General features: G+C 42.9%; 1 protein-coding gene across 3 annotated transcripts in view; it reads left to right on the forward strand.

The window, feature by feature from the left end:
• The first annotated feature begins 1,032 nt into the window (after nt 1–1,032).
• ST6GALNAC3 (ST6 N-acetylgalactosaminide alpha-2,6-sialyltransferase 3) overlaps nt 1,033–22,786 on the forward strand; it is a 356,057-nt gene continuing 334,303 nt past the window's right edge. The window contains exon 1 of one of the 3 annotated variants that reach the window (XM_020794696.3): nt 1,033–1,671. In XM_020794696.3, the coding sequence (XP_020650355.2) occupies nt 1,654–1,671 (18 nt within the window). In that variant the 5' untranslated portion in view covers nt 1,033–1,653. The remainder of the gene's footprint in view (nt 1,672–22,786) is intronic. The other 2 variants (XM_020794698.3, XM_078392996.1) reach the window with 2 other exon arrangements.

Genomic DNA, 22,786 nt, shown 5'->3' on the forward strand with positions numbered 1-22,786 from the left:
CACTACATGACACTGATGGTGGGGCTTAGGGGTACATTTGGGGTAGTGCTGGTGCACCATTTTCCCTGTGACCCAGCACTTTCCCTGCCAGGACTGAAGGAGTTTCTCTCAGTTTGTAGTGTTGAGCTGTCCCAGATTGCTTCATTTTAAAAGTGGGATTCCTGTGAAACCACTATCAAATCAGAGATCCCATTTAGGCCCACAAGTTACACCGCAGAAATAATGAATTGTTTGGTGCATGATCCTGCAGTGGCACAGAAATATGCATCCAATGCATGGATCCACATGATTTCCTATGATTCTTAGATGTAATCCTGCCTAAACCATTGTCAGGCCGTAGGTCCCATATGCACCCACAGACTGCACCACAGAAATAATGGCACAAAAATCGAAAGCACAGATCCTCATGGATCCACATGATTTTTCTGCAGGATCACCCCAAACAACCACCCAGTCATAGGCCCCATCTCTGCTCACAGTCTAAAATACAGAACTCATGGGTCCCCGAGCACATGACTTTGCAGTGGTGCAAACACATGGATCTGATGCATGATTTTTATCTTAATTTCATAAATCTGCCTTTTACTTTCCTCCTTGAAATCCTTAGTCAGAGATGGAAAAAGTTACTGTATTGGACCACTGTTCCCAAAACACCTCACACTTATTTCTGCACTTAATAAAAGAATCACCTCAGCAATGTCAGGTGGATGACAGAGCCCAGCTGGGGGAAAGTTCTGGTCCTGTTGCTCAGCAGTTCCAGATAGCCGCCAAACCTTGTGGTGTGCCTGGAGAAACAAAACTAATTTATTTGTCCCTTTCTTTCTGCTAAGAGAAGGACAGAATCCAAGGAGAGGCACAAGCAGGGCAAAGCTAGAGTCTCTGTGTGTGTTGTGTGTGCTGTTGTTACCGCGGTGAAGCTTTCCCTCCTTTTTTCTCCACCCCAGACTGTTGGTACAAAGGATTTTGGGACAAAAGAGAGTTTGTTCTGTGTGCCAGTGAAGCCTACAGGGTGGCATTTGGTATCTATTCGGAGATTCATAATTTTTTTTGTGAGGTTGTGTGCGTGTGCGGTAGTGTGTGGCGATCTCAACACACTTGAGAGAAACCTTCTTTTAAAATAACCAGCAAGGGGAAAGAAAGGATTCCCTATTAAGTCTTCCCTTAGGACTGAGATGAGGGGAAATAACCGTTTAAATGCCTTTCTTTAAAGAAAGCAAACAACCACAGAGCAAAACGCGAGGCATCTTCACGCCACAGACCTCGCTTCTCGTTCAGAGAGAGAAAGCGCCCCAAAGCCAAAGCTCCGACTTAACAAAAAGAGGAAAAAAGGAAAATTAAAAAGAAAAAAAGGAAACCCCAGCTCCAGAGAGCGAGAGAGCGGGACGAATCAAACCCCGTCACGTGACGGAGAGGAGGTGCGGGGCTGGCGCCCAGCCAGTGGCAGAAGCTGATGGGTGGAACAAGCGGGGCACGAAAAAAAGACCAGCATGACTAACGGATCTTGAGGACTGTTGTGGGCTCCTTATTTGGATCTCCAGGAATGTAGGCACGGGCAGTTTGGCGGCTCTTCCAACCCTCCTGCCTCAGCCTGGATCCCTTGTTTTACTCACAAAGCAGATCCCTCCCGCTTTGGGAGGTAAGGAAGGATACAACATGGCCTGCATTTTGAAGGTAAATCTCTATCTGTTGCTTGAATGGCTTGTCTGAAAAAAAAAAAGAACGACCCCCCCCCCCCGCAAAGGAAAGCCCCATTTGCCGCTCTGAGCAACCTAGTCCTGTTGCTGCATCTTAATCGGAATGGTTTTTCGGGGGAATGATTCCTCCCCCCATTAAAAAAAAAACCTTTGTTGCAAAATGAGTACCGAGCGATTCTCAAGCGTTGCAACCGTGTGGAAGCTCATCTCTTTCCCCCTTTCTCTCTCTCTTTCTCTCTCTCTTTCCACCTCTGTCATTTTTTTCCTGCCCTTTCTCTGCATTGTCGGAACTGCAGGCGACCAGCTAGCGGGGAGATGGATGGAGAAAGGGGGCGGGCAGAGGCGCCTCCACTGGCAGCAGAATGGGCCCGGCGGGAGGGAGGCAGGGCAGGCAGGGAAGGCTGGATCTCCTTCCCGGCTTTTGCTTTTTTGGCGGAATTTCGTGAGGCTTCGCCGCAGGGAGAGCGACACGGCCTTCGGCCGGGAGGGAGACGGGCGAAAACCGGAGGCACCTTCTCCCGCCTCTTCTTGCCAAACCCCCTTCTTGCAACCTCACGCTGCAGAATTTCGCAGGGTTTCCTTCCTGGCAAAAGCCGTACAAGTTGCTCCATTAAGCACAGACACAGACACACACAGACACACAAACGCATCTACCGGCCCCTTTCCCTCTCTTTGGAGTTTTGCCAAACGCATGTCCTGAGTCCTTTTCAGACGACCGAGCGCCACTCGACACAGCATCTCTTCCTCTCGCCCACAAAAACACACACATTATAGACAGCAAGGAAATCCTCTCCGTTGGAATGACCTCCTTGAACCCAGCGCCCCGCTTCCCCCCCCCTTTTTTTAATGCTAAACCCGTGTGGTGGCTGGGTTGAACACCGGCGGACCTGGGGGAGGAGGCGGAAGTGTGGGCAAAGCCGAGCCGGTCCGCTTTCCGACGACGCGGCCGACCCCCCCCCCCTTGCTGCTTGGCCTCAGGGACTGCCTCGAGTCGCCTGCTTCCCCCTCCCTGCTCCCGGACGATGCCCCCGCCTGCAGCCTCCAGCCTGGCATCCTGCTGGCGTCACTGGAGCCACCCAGCCCGCCCCTCCTCGTCTCAAAGCCCAGGTCTGGCCAACCCAGGGGACAGCGGAGCTTGGTCTGGCTTTTGTTGTCTCTCAGAAATTTGCCACCTGGGGTGAAGTCCGCCACCGCCACCCCCCTACCTACACACACTGCCGCGCTTGCTGCTCGTGGGAATAGGTTCTAGGGACCGTTCTGGGTGGTGTCACAAGGCCCTGCTTTTGATAGTAAACACGCCCACTTTCTTTGTAAGCCTTAGTAGCTAATTTAGGAAAAGATCCTGCAGTAAAATGTTACAGTGTGAAGGAAGGATACATGGCTCTTAAGTGGCCTACCTTTACATTCCCCACACCCTCAACCCCACAATCCTCACTGAGTATGCTCAGTTACCTTGGGCTTCTTCTTGTAGAGGTCCCCCCAAGAGTTTATGCGCCCACCCAAGAGTCACTGGTGGAACTGTAAATCCAGGGGTTCTCCCCTTCTCTCTGTGGGAATGTTTTGGCTACATAAGGACCTCAGACACAGGTCAGAGATGGTCATGTCATGTCATGTCTGAGGGGCTACTTTTTTTGGGAAGATGTCTCATTAAGAAGGCCGGGTTTTGCAACGTTTCTTTTTGGACTGCTAGTCTCAGAGGCTTCCAACAGGCAGATCACTGGGGATTCTGGGATTTGTACACAAAAAAAGTAACTTTGCCATCTCTGTTAGGAAAACCTACTGTGCTTCTGGCAATACTTGCACCCCATGAAGATAGTGACGCAAAGCTAGCAATGCAGAGTCAATCTGTGAGCTCCTTTATCTTAATATTATTTGCATTGCCTGGTTGCAGTTCTCTGGGGATTTAGACAGATCCTATCCGCAGTTCTAGCTTGTGATAACCAGGATGAAACCAGGGAGTTTCGCTATTAAAAGGACACACACTAAGTCTGAATGTACTGCTCTGATGTTCTCCTGGGCCTTGAACCTACTTCCTTGCAGCTAAAAAAACCAACGTTTTTCCGTTTAGCTGCCCCTGACTCACTGGAGCAAGGCAACATTGAAACCAAGTGTTGTCAAACTGGGAGACTTAATTTGAGTTGTTGAGTTCAGTGCAGAGGAAAAATAAATAAATGCTTACACTCCCGGTTCTAGTTTCAGAAATATACAAATACGTAACTGTTGTCTGCCAGTCTCATTTATACTGTCCCCATCCTTTCCAGGAAGATCTTTGACCACGAGGGCTGGCCTTCCTGTTAGAAAAAAATGAGACAGCCACCTTGGGCTGTACATTTTGGGTGGCATGAACCAGTAGCAAATAGCTATTTAATTTGATATTGTAAGTTTGTTATTGTGTCTGAAAAGGAGGGAGAAAGGCATTTGTAAGATTTTCTGCCTCAGGTATCAAAGTTCCCTGTGGCTGGTATCGTCAGAGTTCTGACTCCTGTCCTCTGAAGATGCCAGCCACAGATTGGTGAAACGGTAGGAAGACAAACCTCCAGAACACGGCCAAACAGCCCGAAAAACCTTACAACCACCATTGGATCCTGACCGCGAAAGCCTTTGAGAATTCCTTGGTAATCTTTGGGTACTGTTTCTGCCATGGCTAGGCCAGGTGTGGCAGTCGCTACTTTGGTCCAGGCAGCAAAATATCTTGAGACAGCTCTGGAATGTTTCTGGGAAGTAAGCCATGACTTCTTGAGTGTTCCTCATCGTATGGGACGTGCAGGCTCTTCTGCCTCCCTCCTCCCTCAGAGGCAGTTTAATCAGAACAAATTTGTGGATGCCTAGTTTATGGCATTCTTCTGCTTCAGGACAATGTGAACTGAAATATTGAGAAGAAGTATTCAGATTTTCTGGAAAGTGGTTAAAATACACGTATGTATCTTTGCAGACGAACGACATTCTTTTTCAAGCTGTTTGAAAAGAATCTTACAGGGAGGGGCAAGTTTGGTAACTTTGTTATAAGACTTCTGGACACAGAAACTTGTGACTTATGTGAAAATCTCATTGACGATGTGTCCTTCCTTCCTTCCCTTTTTATAAAACTACTGTATCATTGAGATATGATCCCTTCTCAAACATTTTGATCCATTACTTCCCTTCACTATTAAATGCAGATACATGCATGCATGCACAGGAAAGCATGGGAATTCTATAACCAAACAGTATTGTCCAGGCTAATGCTTAATCTTGTTAATTCTGGAAGGTGTGAGGATGAAAAGAAGAAGAGATAATGGGGAGATTAACCACACCATAAGGTGAACTACATGATTCCAGCTAAGAAGTCATAGAGGAAGCAATCTCTAGTTAACTGTGTAGGTTTTGTATCAAGATGGTCTGGCATATTACATACTTACAGAAATGCAATGATTAAAGGTAGACTGCTTCTAAATCATGGTGCTAAAGTGTACAGTTTTTATTGGGTGGCTTTTTACTGTTGAAAACTTGACATAAACCAAATCCACTTTCATTGGGTTTATTTCCTGATGAGGAGTCTTATTTCAGTTTTTCTTCAATGAAATGTGAGGCTTCCCTAGTGCATGGTGTTACTACTCTTGTTGTTTGTAGATTTTAGTGGAAAGACAAGTGCTGGTGTGTTTTACTGTAGTTTTTTTTTGGAAACGAGCAAGGTGAAATAAAATGAATAACAATGATGGCAGGAGGTTTATAAAAGGGTTCGTGGCCCTCAGTTTCCCTGGATATTGTGGCTGAAAATAAAGGTTTTTGGAGTGGTATCAAAGATAGTCTCTACCACTTTATATGATGCCCGGCAATATATTTTACAAATCCTTCAGTAAAGTGTCTGCATTGGTTACAGATGCTAATTTGTGAATGAAGCGGGCATTTCTTGATGAAACTTATACATTATATTTGTGTATAATCTTTTAAATCTACATGTATGTGTTGTGCGTGCACACATGGACACCTTTTAATAAAACCTTTTAAATTTGATGAACATATCAGTGGTCATAATTTTTTTGTAAGTACTTTTTTTTTTTAAAGGTAGCTGTGCTAATCTGTTTCCATCACAACCAAAGGCAAAACAAAACTATCAGTTCTGAAGAACTGAGTTGTAAGCCACAAAAACCTACACTGAAATACTTTTGTTTTTGTGCTTGTTTTGTTTTTTAAGTACATGTGTTGCATTGCATTGCATCACCTGCATTTAGATTATGTGTTTTATATATTGCATTGATGATTCATGTAATTTAATGAGGATAAAGTACTTTTGCAAGGTGCCCACATATCCAATGAACAGGATTTTTTACATCGGAGCCTACAGGATGCACCCCTGCACCCCACTGTGTTTCTTTGGGTTTAGGTTTCTCCTTGTGCATTTTCAAAGAACAGGTCATCCATTGTCTCCTTCCCCAACTGCCCATAGCAATGGGAAGAGATTGCAGTAGCCGAGTGCTGGCACGTGGTTGCCAGGTCTCATGCTAGTCTAGTGGCTCTGGCAGCAATCATCTGCAGAGGCTTGTGATGGCTGGGAATTTTTTGCCATGGCAAAACTGAGCGAGAAGGTCATGTCTGGAGACTTATGAGATGGTGCAGTCGTTTTCTGTCATAATAACTGGGCCTGCAATACTCAAGAGCACCTCTTAAGGAGAGATTGGCCTTTGTGCTGCAGCTCTGGACAGTATGATTGCCCTCTTTCCTTCTGTCTGAAGGCCCCCAGCTCTGTGCTGGGCACCTTTTGTAGGTGCTGGGAAGAAACATTTTCAAGTCATTGTGGCATTTTTTTTAATCTTAGGGGATGATTCTGTGAAGTTATGTTGTTTCCTGTGTGTGTGTTTGTGCATGCAGGCGTGCACACACATACACATTCTAAATACTGAATATGCTTTATGCTCCTGGTGTTTTAATCACAGCCGTATGTCTTTCTTTTTTCATAGTTAGCAGGTGTGAAGATAAGTGAGGGACACATGGAGCCCAACATTGGTGGGGGGGATGGAAACTGTGGAGCAGAGTGACTCCCCTATAGCATTTCCTGGTCCTTTTGGATTGGTGGCAGCTGGTCTTGAGCATGGGCCCCAAGAAGATTCCTGCTAAACTGGGCATGTGCACACAACTCTGCATCCTTCTGCACCACTGTCTTCTTCCTCTGTGCAGCGATCATGTTAGATTCCGGTTGTGGTAGAAATCAGCGTGCCGTGGGCAGAGTCACGCACGTACACGGGGCAAAGCTGAGCACGCAGGAGGGTACGTTGGCCTAAGTGGTTGGGACTACAAGCCTCAGGACACCCTCAGGTAACTGACGCATATGGGTTCTGTTCCCTTTCTCTTCTGGGTCAAATTTTCTGTGATAAATGCAATAAATGGTGTCCACCAGTTTTGATCCATACTGGATGTGCTGCTGATCCTTCTAGACACAAATGGTGATAGATATATGAGAGGATAAATGTTGGCCTAAACTGGGTCCGGTAAAAAAACAAACAAAAAAACCCCAAACCGAACAAGCAGCACCCTCCATTCACAAGAATTTCCTGTTTATTTACATATCTCAGGAAGCAAATACTAAAGCTTGGGAAAACTGAATGTGTGGTGCTAGAAGGCCTTTGTTATCCCTGGTGAATATACACATTTCTTTTGTCCACTGTTATTTACAGTAGAATGGATTTTGTAGGCTTTTGAAAAATTGGCATTCGCCAAGCCAGTTCACCAGGGTTGGCTGTGGAAATGAGTGTACGCACCACAAGCATTGATCCAAAGCTTGAAAAAGTGACTTCTTTGGGACCACATCTTCCAGATCACCCCTGCCAATATGCAGCTGTTGTCTGAAAAAATCAACTTTTTCCCCCATTCTGTTTTTATGCTGGTTTTATGCCATCTCCAACATTCTGAGACAAACCAAATTTGGGTTTCACATGATAAACATATACATTTGTGACCACTTTCCCAAATCTGTTTTCAAACTACAAGTAGGAACTATTATGACAGAATTGAACCTAATGTTGATCATAAAGTTCATTTAAGAAATGGGTGTGTTTTAAAAAGATCTGAGTCACATTGTCCCGGCAGTGAATGACTGTTGCTAACTGTATTAGGCTCTTTCTGATATTTCAATGGGAGAGCAATATAGATGGAAATTATGGGTGTGTGTACGTGTGTGTGTGTGTCTTCCTTTGGTTCCAATGGATTTTATAGAAGGCATGTGGCTATTTCAAAAGCTTTATTTTGTGGCTTCTAAAATCGTTACAGGACTCTGCAATTGAGACTATTATCTTCTGTATCTGAAATGGCTATCTTCTGTATCCGCTTGTACCTCTGAAAACTGGAGGGGGTAATAATGTTGAGAAGCCAGTAAGGCACAATGTTTCCTGTATTGTACAAGGAGCCCTGGGTTCAAATCCCTATATGGCTGTGAAACTCACTACGTAGTTGGCCTTGAACCAATCACACTCTAATCACAACCTTTTTTGTCATCAGAGGACAAAGGAGAGAGGAGGAGAGCCTGTGTACGTCACCTTGAGCTCATCAGGTAAAAAGTGTCATATAAGTGGGCAGAGTGTGGTTGCCTTCATATGCAGCAATGTTCACAGTGGCTGCATTTAGATGATTCTTGAGATGGTTTATAAAATGATGGACATCATTTTATAAACCAGCTTTTGCATCCTTCCTTCTATCCATTGCATTCTGGTTTATTATCTTCCATAGATCTTAGCGGATTCTCTTGGGTTTTTTAACGAACATCAAATCGGAGCTGTCCAATTTGGACTGGGAGTTGTGGGATCCAGATTCAAGTCCCGACTGAGCTGTGAAATTTACTGGGTGACCTTGGGTCAGTCGCTCACTTTCCAAGGCTAGCTGTTGCAGGTACCTTAATCACAGATAGAGGTTCACACTTTCAATGGGGTTGGAGGCAGAACAATGGAGAAGAAGGGAGGTAGCCCAAGCAGTTTATTCCACATGGAGGTGCATTTTGTACTAAGGCACAAAAATTGTGTTTCCACACAGCTTTTATAGCATCTTTGAGGAGGAAGGAGAACAGCGGCTATCATTTTCTACTGATCAATAAGCTACAGGCAGTCATCCATTTACCTATCAGCATACTATGTTTAAAGGGTCACCAAATAAGGCAGAGAAAGTGGAAAGCATGTAAGCAGATGACAATGGGAATGTTTTCACAGTAAGCAGTGTAAGACACTATCCTTGATGCAAGGGCATCCTGAATGTACACACTGGCGTTTTCATGTCAAGCAATACTGGACACTTTGAGTGAGGCTGTCTGGTTTACACAACTCTGTGGCAAGGAGACTAGTTGCTCAACCAGTTTAGACACTGACAGAAGTCAAAAGACTTCTACAAAGAAAGAGAAATATTAGGTGGAAAGAGAAGCATTGATAAGACAACTGTAGACACCCTTCAGTCTTGAGAGACTATGGTAACGTGCTGTGAATAGAGGTTTTGGAACAGTGTCTAGTGTGGCTGAGAAGGCCAATTCAAGAGTGACCATTCCTTCCACACTGAAGACAGATACAATAGCTCCCTGGTTTTGCTGGTTTCGGGACTGCCTCTTTGCCTCTGCCTGCTGGACAAGGGTCTCTTCAGATTGGGAAAGGCCATGCTGCACCGCCTGCCTCCAGGCTGAACACTCAGATGTCAAGGTTTCCCATCTGTTGAGGTCCATTCCTAAGGCCTTCAGATCCTGCTTGCAGATTGAGGCACAAGGATTGAAAATTAAAATTTCTCTAACACTAGCCTACCTAATCAAGTTTGTTTTTGTGAATAGAAAGTGGGGAGCAAAGCAAAACGAAGTGTGCTGCTTATATACTGCCCCACAGTGCTTAAAGCACTCACTAGGCACTTTACAATTTAATTATGCAGGCTATACCTTGTCTCCTCCTTGGTTACTCAGTTCACTGACATTGGAAGGATGGAAGGCAGACTCAACCTTGAACTGGCTACCTGAGCCCATTCGAAGTCAGCTTTTGAGCAGAGTCTTCACTGCGGTACTGCAATTTAACCACTGCCATTAGCAGAAGAACCATGTGCACTGTTTTCAGCCTAATGGAGGGAAAGAAGTAAAGAAGTACAACTAATGGGTAATAAAGAAATAATAAATAGCTTAATGCCACATATAGGTCATCAGAGTTCATCCTCAAAACATAGGACATTAATTATGTTAAGCTTATACCTCTCAGTCACTTAAAATTCCTTTTTTGGATATTGTTTCTCTAACAATGTAGGATTAGGATTATAGTTAGCCTCTCTTTCTGATACCATACACAACAAGCCAGTGAACTCACATGCAGTAGTGGAAGCAGCTACCATCATCAGCTGAATAGACTGTGGACTGGGATATGGAAGATACTTGTTCTTGGCCCCACTGAACCTTTACTTCCATGGAGTGACTGTGGGTGGCCAATTACACCCTCTCAGTCTGACCTACCATAGAGGGCAGTTCTAAAGGTTGCAAGAGTGTGTAGATGAAGGCTCTGCATGCCTTCTTGACTTCATTGGAAGAGAAGAAGGACAAGAGAAGGAGGACGCCAGTGAAACTGGGAGAAGATAATAATCTCCATTCTGAGTTATGAAAAGAAAGTGGAAAGGTGTATCAGTCTCAGTACTTGTCTGCAGCTTTATCTTTTATGGTTTGTGAAGCTGTTGCTGACTGTCCAACTGCAACCCGTGCGATTTCCAGTAAAATGAATCTGTTTCTGCTCTGGAGATTTCTGAAGCATGGTACAAGTCCATGCTGGTCTTTTTAGATCTCAGAAGACATTGCCCTTTTTGTTGTATTTGTGAGTACCTTCTATATTTTCTTATCCACAAGCTTCAAGTTAGGAAATAATGTATCCTGTACACCAAAAGCTGAATAACTTGTTGTAACTCACCATGTCAGAATGAGCCTCCTGGTCATTATCTTGTGGTCTGCCAAGGACTTAGCACCTTCTATTCCATTTTTTTCCAAAATTCCAAACAGTAAAAATAGGGAACCTAACACACTTCCGGGGAGGTTCTATAGAAGGCTTGGGATGTGCCAATTCATGACTTGGGGGGGCTGAAACTTGGGTTGGCCTCATACTTGTACACACTTGTGTTCGTATACTCACTGGAGTTGTAGCACCCTTGACTTGACTCTTTGGTCAACTCAAATAGTTTGGTTCTGCTTCTTGTCCCTTTCACACAAACCATCTCTGCCTAAAGGAAAGAGCAGACCTTTTAAAAAAATTGGGGAAAGTATAGCTTATCAACATTACAATTTGTATCATGTTGGAGGATTCAACTCCTGCAGTTTCCTTAACTGACACAGCTAATGATTTGTTCAAACTCTGTTTTTTAAATCAGAAATTGCGTGAGAGACACTGCATTCTCCAGAGCATGCTTTGTTGGTAACATTAAGGTGGCTGTTCTTGAACAGAAGAACTTCAGAGACAGATTTCAATGCAAAATGGCTGCAGAAGAAATCACCAGGAGCTCCAGATCATTATCCTATGGCTTGAATAGGGATAAAAGCTTTTCAGTCTCACTATATATGTTAAACAATCCATCAGAATGAAACTCTCCACTATCACCTAACTACTGATTGTTAATTACCACTATTAAAATTATAATTGCTCTTCATATTTTTTCTTGTATTTCCGACTCCACTGATTTTTATCCCCCATTCTGACCCCACTAATTACTATCCTCCACCACGGTGGAGTTGATTTAAATTAAATCAATGTAAACCATGATTTGAATTACTAGTTAGTAATCATTTTAATTTTTTTAAAAGTCTAATTTAAAATTTAAAAAATCTGATTTAAATTAAATTTTTAAAAAATTTTTAAATTAGATCTTTTTAAAAATAAAATGCTTACTGACTAATGATTTAAAACAGTTTGATTTAATGTCCTCCACCTAGGGATGCATATAACAAGCTGTGAACTGTGACAGTATTTTGTGCATCTAATGAAGCAGGCTGCATTCCACAAATGTTTGTGGCAAAATATGTTAGTCTTTTAGGTGCCCCAAGGCTATGTTGTTTCTGTATTAACAGTATAACACAGTTCTCTGTGATGCTTTTTAAAATTGGAGCCTGGTCAAGTTACCATTTTCAGAAAACCAGATGCTTGTTTAAAAAAAAAGAAAACCCCAGAAATAGGTTGGTGAAAAACTTGTTTGTATTGGGCTTTGCTTTCTGTTGCTGAAAATGGGTTTAGCCCAATCACCCATGGTACTTAACGTGATAAAGAAACTCAGCTGGCTCGGTATTGTCAGGATATAATTATGCCATTCTTCAAAGATTATCCACTTCCCTTTCCAAGGCTAGTATTTTCTTTTCTAAATCAAATTTCTTGTTCTTCTGATGTCAGTCTTTTGCGATATAAATGCAGCACATGATTATTGGCTAAATATAATCTTGGAAGAAAGTGTAGGAAGGAGATAAAACTGAAGATCCACCAATGTCTTTTCATCACATTTAAGATCTAGCTCTTCTCTCTCTCTCTGTCTACTCTCTGAGTACTCATGGTCTAGAGGGGCTGGGTAAAAATCGAATAAATAAATAAATAAATAAAATTAATCTCTCTCTCTCTCTCTCTCTCTCTCTCTCTCTCTCTCTCTCTGTGTGTGTGTGTGTGTGTGGGGGGGGTGTCCTCATGATCTCTCTCATCCTCTTCCCCAAGTGGCTGACTCTGATACTACCATTCCAGAAGCCACTGAGGACAGATGTTATGGCATGATTGCTGTTTTTACACTGGTGTGAGTGGGAACCTCATTCTTTCTACTTCAGAGTGGGAAGAGTGCAGCCTGTCTCCAGATGTTGTTGGACTGCTGTTGCCAGCATACTGGTTGTACTGGCTAGGTTTGATGGGAGCAGCAGTCCCCCACCGTGTGGAAGGATCCATTTTGCCTGTCCCTACCTGTGGTTGTTGTTTGCTTCTTTTGTCAAAATCAGACCTCTACTTGCTTTGGCCACTGCCCAATCAATTAAAATAACACTGTGCTTGGTCTTCTCTCTGTAGTATATTTAAATTTAAGAGCATTTTATTATCAGAATGATGGGATGACACAGCATCAAGAAATCACAGGCTAACATTTTATTGGCTCATTATTGTACATTCCAATATGGCTGCAAACCTTCCCTGGGCATGCATTAATAAGCCCGTTAAGGAAAAAAAAAACTCCTGAGGATTTTTAATAATACTAATAATGACATGTTTTTGTGATGTGTGAAATTGTGAGAGTACCTTTTTCTCCCCATAATATCTCTTGCCTTTAAACCTCATAATTCCTTCCACAAAGTAACAGGCTTTTTTATTACCTCATGCTACCATAGTATTTATGGAGAAGAAGGGGAAGACCCTGGCTCACAGCCTCAAGGGAGTCAGCTCTCTTTCAGATTATGCTTTAGCTGGAAGAAAGAGTGAAAGGTTAGAAATTATGAGAAAATAGGTGTATTGATTCTTCTTATGATTTCTGCTGCTTCTCCAGAAAGCCGCTGATAATTGCTCATAACCCTTGTCAGTGAAATAAAAGTCTTGTGTTCCTCTGTCTAATGGGTGGGCGGTAACTATCATTTCTGCTTGAAAATACATCAAGCTGTTATGTCAGAGATAGAAAATAGTTTGAAAGAGCTTGAAAGTAGCACAATGGAGGCATTGCTACCCTTGATGCTCTTGTTCATTTCTTTTTCTCTAATGTCACTACAAAAAGCACCTGTTTATTAGAGATAAGTGTGAAACAGTGTGTGAACTGCAAGCAGCACAGTCAGTTTTATGCTGTATACAGGTCTTTAAGACAAACAAAAAAATAAACAAAGGAACAAATCTGTCTTCAGTGGAAGGGCAATTATGAGAAGCAAGATCTTTTGCATACTCTCTTCCATTTCTGTCAATCCACACTAACATTCATATTTTACTTTAAAGCCATTGCAATTAAGTCTGCAATTAAATTCAGTTCATCAAAAAACCTCCTGTTTATGAATGTGGGATATTGTGCTTCTGTATCCATGATTCAAAACACCAGGAAATGGCCCAACATGGCTATGTAATGTTGTGCCCGTGTTGCCACCAGGAAAAAGGATGCCAAGCTTTACATAGCAAAGGGCAGGCTGAATGTTGACAGCACCAGTGGCAGTAGTTAAGATGGTTTACACCAGCCATTCTCAACAGGGTCCATATGAGTCCCTGGAGGGGGCCCTGGCCCATTTGAAGGGGGTCACAGACTAGAAACAATTTTCCACACACCGCCTTATAAGGTTTATTATGTGACTTATGCAATCCTGATTCGGTCTATATTTCTTTCATATTGTGTTTATGTCTGTGACCCACAAAAAAGGTTGGGAATGGCTGGTCTACTCTACAGGATGCCTTCATCTGCTCTCGACCATTCACAAAGTGACACCAAGCAAGAGAAAATGCCATTAAGCTGAATCCTTTTTTATCTGTTAACCACTTCTAACCCAAACTAAAAGCAATTCTTAGGACTGTTTTTCGACACGCGTGAGTGGTAGTGCTGGGATAAAATATGCGCTGTGCTTTTTGTAATGCAGGAATAATTTGAATATACCTTACAAACCTGTATGCAGATTCCCTGTAGCTACATGGCAAATGTCTCTTTCTGGAGGACTGTCACTCTATTACTTTTTAAAAGCAAACCTGTTTTTTGCAATCTTCAAAGAAAACCTGTCTTTTGACTCTCCTAGTGACATTTCATTGCCCTACTGTCTCCTCCTCCACAAAGGTGCAGCAATGTATCTACTGTGGAACCCCCTTGCTGGTAAGTGTGTGTAACAGAGTCACTGTTTTTCCCTGTACTGTAGCTTGGTTCCCTTAAACATTTAAAAAAAGTCAGTGGGACCAACCACTTTCTAAATAAGCAAGATTAGTCTTATCAAGTTACATCTGGGGAAATAAAAATTGCTTGTTTCTACATAAGGGGAAACAGTTTTACTTTAAAAAAATCATAACTAAAAATTCTTTACCCAAACTTCCCCAGATTTGATACAGAGCAAGAGCATACTGTTTGCTACATCTGTGCCAAATGTGGGGATATCTGAATTCCAGTTTCAAGGTTATAATGTTTTGTTTGGGGTGTTCCTCTTTTTAGAATTGCCTCGTAAAATATTGGCTCACTCTGCCAGCATGATAACATCACTGCACTCTCATGCAGTGGTAATATGGCTAGGGAGATGTAGACTAAGAGACAATTTAGATTTAGATTTTGACAGCTTTGTATTAAGGACATGTCGAGTTTTATTTTATTTTATTATGATTTTAAGATGATCAGATAAGTAAAGGTAAAGGTAAAGGTTCCCCTTGACAATTTTTGTCCAGTCGTGTTCAACTCTAGGGGGCGGTGCTCATCCCTGTTTCCAAGCCATGGAGCCAGCGTTTGTCCGAAGACAATCTTCCGTGGTCACATGGCCAGTGCGACTTAGACACGGAACGCTGTCTAAATCAAATAAGTAACTGATGCAAATAGAAGCAAAGAGCAGCAGCAAATATACTTTAAAAGAGAACATCAAGACTATGAGCCAGTAACTAGAAATGATTCTGTGTTCCCGGGCTAGAACTAGTTCACTGTTCTAAGAACTGTTGAAAACCCAGATGTCTCCTTGGCTTCATGCTGCTCTGCCAGTCCTTTCACTTGCCTACGTGATTGGCCCCTTCTGTTAGAGAAACATACAGTTTGAGTCAGCCAGTTTTATCTCTGCAATGATCTATGTTCAGATCAATATTAAGACATTTTTCTCACCAAACCTATCTTTCTCTCTAAATTGCTTGCTGCTCTATGACGTTGCCATCTCCGTAAACTATGCCAGTTGGCCATGATAATTTGGATTGCTTAATTGGAGTTGGTCTTGGATTTGGCTTTCTCACTATACATCTGCCTTTTCTTTCAATTAAACATCTTTAGCTGTTTCCATTGGGAAGAGCCATTCTGGCAGTATTTACATTGTTGCTTAATCACTAGCGGGCATTCTGTACTGCCCCAAATATGGAAATAATCGTATATGTCTCTGTAGCGATCACCCTGCTTTGGCTCAGGTAGAAGATTATATGCATGTACCAATGAGAGTTGTTGAGGGGCGGAGCCAGAGAAACTAGAAGGGAGGGGTGAATCAGACTCTAGTGAGTTCAGTCTGAGACAGAGAAAAAAGTTAGTTTTGGGGGTTAGAGGCAGAGAAAGTGTTTAAGGAGTGATTAGTCAGAGTGTGTCCTGTATTAATTAAGATGGAAGAGGTTAAAGTAAAATACTGAAGCTTTGTATAACTTTAACAAAGTGCTTAAGAACTATTACTAAAACAACTTGTAATCAATAAACCTGTTTCTGTTTGAAAGTTAAGTACTGAATGGACCTCAGTCTTTCATAGGAATTATAGGTTGATAAAGAGATCAACTGGTGTTGGGATACTTGGGTGAGCTCTTTGTTTGGTGAAACAAGCAGGGGCTATGCAGTAAATGTCACAGTATCCATACAATCTTATATGTATCCATTCAGTGGGACCCATTCTTAGATAAGTGAATATAAGGTCGCAGCCTTAGGCTGCATCTTGTTATTACTTACCCTAATCTTTAATCACATCCAGCAAATGTTTACCTACAATCACTTACCACGAGGCCAGTTGGTACTTGGGCCACTCATATGTACAGTGGTGCCTCGCTTTACGACGTTAATTCATTCCAGTGAAATCGCTGTAGAGTGAAAACGTCATCAAACGAAACTAAAAAACCCATTGAAACGCATTGAAAACCCCTCAATGCGTTCCAATGGGCTGAAAACTCACAATCCAGCGAAGGTCCTCCATAGGGGCGGCCATTTTTGGGTGCCTGTAAAGGGAAAAATGGCTCCTAAACACAGCGGGGAGCCATTTTGAAAACCCGACGATCAGTTGTTTTCATTGTCGTAAAGCGAAAATCGGTTCCCGAAGCAGGGAACCAATCATCGCAAAGTGGGAAACCCCATTCAAATCATCGGTTTGCGATCGCAAAAGCGATCACAAAAACCTCACCGTCAAGCGGATTCGTTGTTAAAGGGGGCAATCGTAAAGCGGGGCATGACTATATTCAGTAAAATCGAGTACATATGGATAGGTCTGTTTCCATGCAAAAAATGTAACTCATTAAGGTGCTGTTTTTGGTAGATTTCCACTCTGAATCCATGTGTATTGTAAGAAAGGCTGTCTCTGAGATGGGAAAATTTACCCTTTTGATGACTATTGTCAGGATGCCCCAGCAAGCCCAGTTAATGACTGTGCTGGCTGGGGGATTCTGGTAGTTGTAGTTTAAAAAACTAGCTTCTCCAAGCTGTAGCTGTAATGACTGCTAACATCCATTTACCCTTTCCCCCAGCTCTGTGTTTAATAATTAGAATAGCAGAAACATTTGACTAATATGTGAAATCTTGTTGAAATCCTGTTTTTCAGCTACACCCATGTAAGGCTGATGACATGATCAGTAGGGGTGATCCTACAGAAAATAAAATGTATTTCGTAATTCCCTTTTTCATTTGGAAGCTCTGGGAGGCCAAGGCAGGAGGAGGAAGTCTTTAATTACTGAAAATCACCACTGGCAGTAATCTTATCCATGTAGTGATTTTTGATCATTAAAGACTTCTTCCTCCTGTCCTGAGGATCCCAGACTTCCAAATGATAAAAGGGATTACACAGGAACTGTGGGAGCTACAGGATAGAATAAGAAGTGCTTACTTTCTGAAAAATTGCCCCTGCTGATGACATCATCAGCCTTATGTGGGCTTAGCTGCATGAACAGGAGTTCAACTTCTGCATTGTAGTGGGTCTTTTGACATCATATATAGTTTCTTCCATTTGACACAGTGAATGTTTGAATTGTACATACTGTAATTTCTTAGGTGGATGGGAGTATCACTGACATTTAGTTAGTGGAATGTCCTAATTTTGAATGCCACAAGCTTCCCTTTCTGGGAGTCATGATTCTTTTTAGGTCTAGGTATTATACCTGGGTGAAAATCCTTTGGGGATTTTACTCCAGGGTAAGTATAATTATATACATTGTAATGGCAAATTGTAATTGATTAAGAAGGTGCCAGTTGTGTGCCTGGTTTTGGCCTGATTGTATGCTTGTCACACAACAAGGAATGCAACCAGCAACTTGTTAATCAGCATCAGTTTGCTGTTGCATTTTATGTGATTTCACTTACTGTGGAGTAAAATCCTAACTGGATTCTGGTCCTGGTTTCCCAACACCCTTGATTCACTGGCTGGAAAATGTTGTGGATTCTCAAAAGAAATAAGGCATTGACTTAAGACTGCCATGCAGAATGCCCATTATATGGAGCATGTCACTTTGCAGTACTGTACTTCTGCCCTGTTAGTTTTAGGAAATGAGATGCAGTGTTAGGTAACTTAATTTTGTTTGGTTGGATTTTTGTCTGTTCATGAGTGTGTACAAGACTTCTGGTTGCTTTCTTTGTTATGCTAATCCAGTTTTGCATGACTTCACAAGTTCACTGTGTCCAAACTGAAAATGCAAGCATGGTGTGCCATAGGATTTGCAGTCATGATCAGCTTTTGAACGTGCTGCTGCAGAACTACACTGGAACAGTGTTTATACAGCTAACTAGGAACAAATGTGGTTAAAAGAAAATATGAAACTGAACTGGCAATTTCTAGCCTTAATGCTAACAGTTTCAAAGTAATTGGGTCACTGGACAAGGGAGTCCATTTGGGACATTGAGCTCATTTTTTCTTCATTGTATACAAAACGTGAGGAGATCTAACTAACATTCAGTCACCTTTGCACTTATGATCACTATCTACTGTTTTTGCTGAGGAACTTGTTAATTATCCAGAAAATACTTTCCCCCTCTCTTTAGGGCATCATATCGGACTTTCCCAGAAGCTAATTAACCTCTCTCCCCTTCTTCTGTCACACTCAGAATGTGCTGAGTGAATAAAAATGGCTAAAATAACTTCAGTAGTTGTATTCTGAATAATAGCCGGAGGTGTCACCCAACCTATTGCTCATTCACTTATCATTCCCTACGTTATCTATTATTTGAGAGATGGGGAGAAATTATAAAGATGAAGATGAAGAAGTGTGAAAGAAAAAACAGGGAACTATCCCTGTGGTGAAGTGTGAATTTTGCCTTCCTCTTTGAGTTGTATTCCTTACAAAAATGGAGTGTGGCTGCTTTCAAGGACAGTAAAAGTCATGGCACCATGTGTTACCAGCCAAATCTGAACTCAGGTTAGACCAGTGCTGGGTTCGAGTTCTCTGCCAAGGACCACAGGCTAAGGCACAAGACAGCTGAACAAGCCGATTTTATTTAAGTACAAAAGTACAGAAGTTCAGCTGGGCCTCCCATCTTAAAAGCAGGGGGAGACCCAGAACAAAGAGTGAGCCTATGTTTTATAATGGTTACAGACAAAGAGCCATAAAAGTACTACATTGCTATTGGTCATCTGTATCCCAACTTTTGGATCTCCATTGGAATGTCAGAGGAGGAAGGGAGCAATAATGGATACTCTTGTTCCCAGACTTTCAGGCAGCACCTTGGACACAGGTCAAAGAAACATCAGGCATAAAATTGATATTTTTTTCTGACCAATAGATTGGCTAAGTGAGCATCTCAGATCCAATGAGGAGCAGAATCCAGGGCTGGGGTACAGATGACCAATTGGTCAACTGCAGAAACACCTGAAGTCCAATCACGGCCGAGACCCAAAAGTTGGGCTACAGATGACCAATAGCAAGGTAGTACTTTTATGGCTCTTTGTCTGTAACCATTATAAAACATAAGCTCACTCTTTGCTCTGGGTCTCCCCCTGCTTTTAAGATGGGAGGCCCAGCTGAACTTTTGTAGTGTACTTTTGTACTTAAATAAAATCGACTTGTTCAGCTGTCTTGTGCCTTAGCTTGTGGTCCTTGGCGGAGAACTCGAACCCAGCACTGGTCCAACCTGAATTCAGATTTGGCCGGTAACACTATCCCTTTGGTGAAGTGTGAATTTTGCCTTCCTCTTTGAGTTGTATTCCTTACAAAAATGGACTCCGGCTGCTTTTAAGGACAGTAAAAGCAGAGAGAGAGAAAACATTGGAAACTGTTATCTCTGCTGCTCTTCCAAAAAAAAAAAAAAAAAGTCTAGAGAAAAGTCTTTCTCTTCTTTGTCAACAAGGCCCAGGGCATAGCCGTGATGCAAGGAGCTGTGACTGACCATGCCCTCCTAATGGCTCTATTAACACTTATCACTCCAGCTTTATCGGGAAAGTGCCTTGTGAAATGCTGCCTGAGTGGAACCAGGGAGCACTTCATGGGGAAGCTTAATCCATTTATGAAAATACGCATCCCTGTGGAGGGTGGCAAATGGAAAGTGTATTGATACGTAGTTCAGCTGTAGCACGAGGAAGGTCTTGTACAGAAAAAAAATCACATGTGGAAGCTTCCCAAACTATTTGTGGATTAAGAAAACAAATTTATTTAAATGCCAGAACATTATGCAATTTTGTAATCGTATACATATTTATTTGGAGAATGAGCTTGGAAAAGTTAGTTTTCTGGATTATAGTTCCTAGCATGAGGGATCTCTAGTCCAACCGGTAACTCTTGAAAGCTTTGTTTGTATTTCCATTGTATATAAAGGCCGATCTCCCTAAAATCCTCTAGATGCTTACTAAAGATTATGCCTTTTTGAGCATAGTGGAGCTCACTTCTGGGCTAGGTTGCATGGGATTGTGCTGTTAGCCTTTCTAAGCATGCCAGGCTTGCAGAGAAAGGCCACAAATGATCCCCTCAATTATCTTGTGTTTTAATCCCAGTCAATGATGTGGCATAATACGGTTCAGCTTATTTCTGGCCTCTTGATTGCAGCTGGGATTACTCAGAGCACGCGTACATTAGGTGACATGGGTGCAAACAGAAGGAAACAAGTGGCAAATAAGGGAAAATTTGGGGATTTTTCCAGTTGTCCTTGCATCCAAGGAGGAAGGACTGTAAAATTATTCTCCTCAGCCTCGTAAGGACGAGATATTTTTGTGGCATGAGGGAAGAGAAAGAGAAATGGGACAATTCTTTTCCACTCAGTAAGTAATGTTTTGCGGGGGGGGGGGGGAAGAAGATAGAAAACAAGTGACGCAAACTGTATAAAATGGCAGCAGCCACTGTTTTGTTGCTTTTTTTAAATGGGCTTTTGAGGATTAGAAGCATCAGAGGGGTTCTTTGCTTCCTTTTTAACCACCCCCCCAGCCATTCTGGGCTTGCTGTTATGCATGTGTTTTGTTTCTCAAAGGGGAAAGATACTGCTCTTGCCATTTGTGCAACCTACAGTATTATTGACAAGAAAAAAATCCTCTTCATCTTGCTTTTGCCTGGAGGCATGGAACCTTCTGAATAACCGAAAATCCATTTGCTGGCCTGTCTCATTGAGTTGCAGGAGCCTCAGCCAATGAGAATGAAGAATTTGGCCAATACAGTGGTGCCCCGCATAGCGAGGTTAATCCGTTCCGGATTAACCTTTGCTATGGGGAAACATCGCTAAACGGAACGGAAAAGTTCCATCGGGGCCCAAACTCATCGTTGAGCGAAGTTTCCCCATCCGGCCGCCATTTTTGCGCCTTCGGTAAGCGAGGGCAGGGCGCGAAAACGCTGCGCGCGGCCATTTTGGGTGTTCCGGCGGCCATTTTGGAACCGCCGATCAGCTGTTCCCCTGACATCGCAATGCGAAGATCGGTAAGCAAAACGCTTACCAATCATCGCAAAGTTATTTTTGCCCTATTCAAACATCGGTATGCGATCGCATTAGCAATCGCAAAATCCGCATCACTATGTGGATTCATCGTTAAACGGTGCGCTCGTCATGCGAGGCACCACTGTATTCTTTACATCCTTAGGCCATGCATTTCTGTAGGTTGTGGTGGTGGTGGTGTGTATGTGCACTTTTTGTATGAGCATGTTTGTATAAAAGCTGTTCGTATATGTCTGATGGATACTGTATAAGTCTTTCACCAATTGTATCACACTAGAGATGGGCCTCTGTATGCATTCCCTTTCCCCACCTCACCCTGGCCGGCTTCTCCACTCACCACTGGTGCTTGCTGCTCTTTCCCTCCTCTTCACCCAATTGTCCAGTTGCAGCAGGAGCGGATGCTTGCCTCCTCCAGCAGCCGCCCACTCAAACGAGGAGGTGGGGCAGGGATTCCTGCAGGGCTGCCTTTGAGTGGGCGGCTGCCAGAGGAGACAGAGGAAGGAAGCACGTGCTCCTGCTGCAACTGGACAATTGCGCAAAGAGGAGGGAGAGAGTGGCATGCACTGGTGGGTGAGTGGGGGAGCTGGCCCAGGATGGGGGAAGGGAAAGACTGGCACCTGTGGTGCTTGCACTGATGAACCTCCTCTACCTCTGATGGGTTCGTGCCCATCTCTATGTCACACCAATATGAATTTAGTTTAGACGGCCCTGATTTTCTGCCCCCTGCCCCCTTTTAAAAGCATAGTTGCAGTTGAATATGTGCAGGTAGTCTGGGCAGGGGAGAAAAGAGACACTTTGGGTAAAGTGAGCAGGATTTGAACTGGTTTAGAAGCAGCCTTCAATGCCTTGCATCATTCAGTAGCTATGGGTTGCTGCAGGTTAAATGGTTCTTAAAGGCCTAAAGAGCCCTTTGGCAAACCTAGCTGAGAAAGTGGCTGCTCAGTTCCTCTTGGTTTCATACGTTTCTCCGTATTGTCTTTGAAGTGGAGAATGAGGATGCTTGTGGGAGCCACAATTCCGGTTTTCTTAGCACTAGCAACAGGTGTGTGGTCCAAAGGCTGTTATTTACTGTAGTGGTCTGGAATATAAAAGGGCAGCTGGAAAGGCTTTTGGTGGTTTCATTAGCTTACAAATCAGGTTCTTAAAGAGCTGGAGAAAAATGTTTCCCTTCCTGTTTTGTGTATGGTTTTCTATTCACCTCCTGGGATGTGCCTGTGAGGAGCAGACCAAGCATCCCACCCAGCTCAAAGGATGAGGGCCGAGCAGAATAACTTTCTCCTCAGCTATCTTTCTTTCATCTTCCTAGCAGAGCTTGAAAGTAACTCCCTACAAAGAGCAACCTGCATATTATAAATCCCTTCCTGCAGTAATCAAAGGGCAAGTAAGTTACATTT

This window comes from Pogona vitticeps, chromosome 4, assembly GCF_051106095.1.
Source record: "Pogona vitticeps strain Pit_001003342236 chromosome 4, PviZW2.1, whole genome shotgun sequence".
Taxonomy (NCBI): domain Eukaryota; kingdom Metazoa; phylum Chordata; class Lepidosauria; order Squamata; family Agamidae; genus Pogona; species Pogona vitticeps.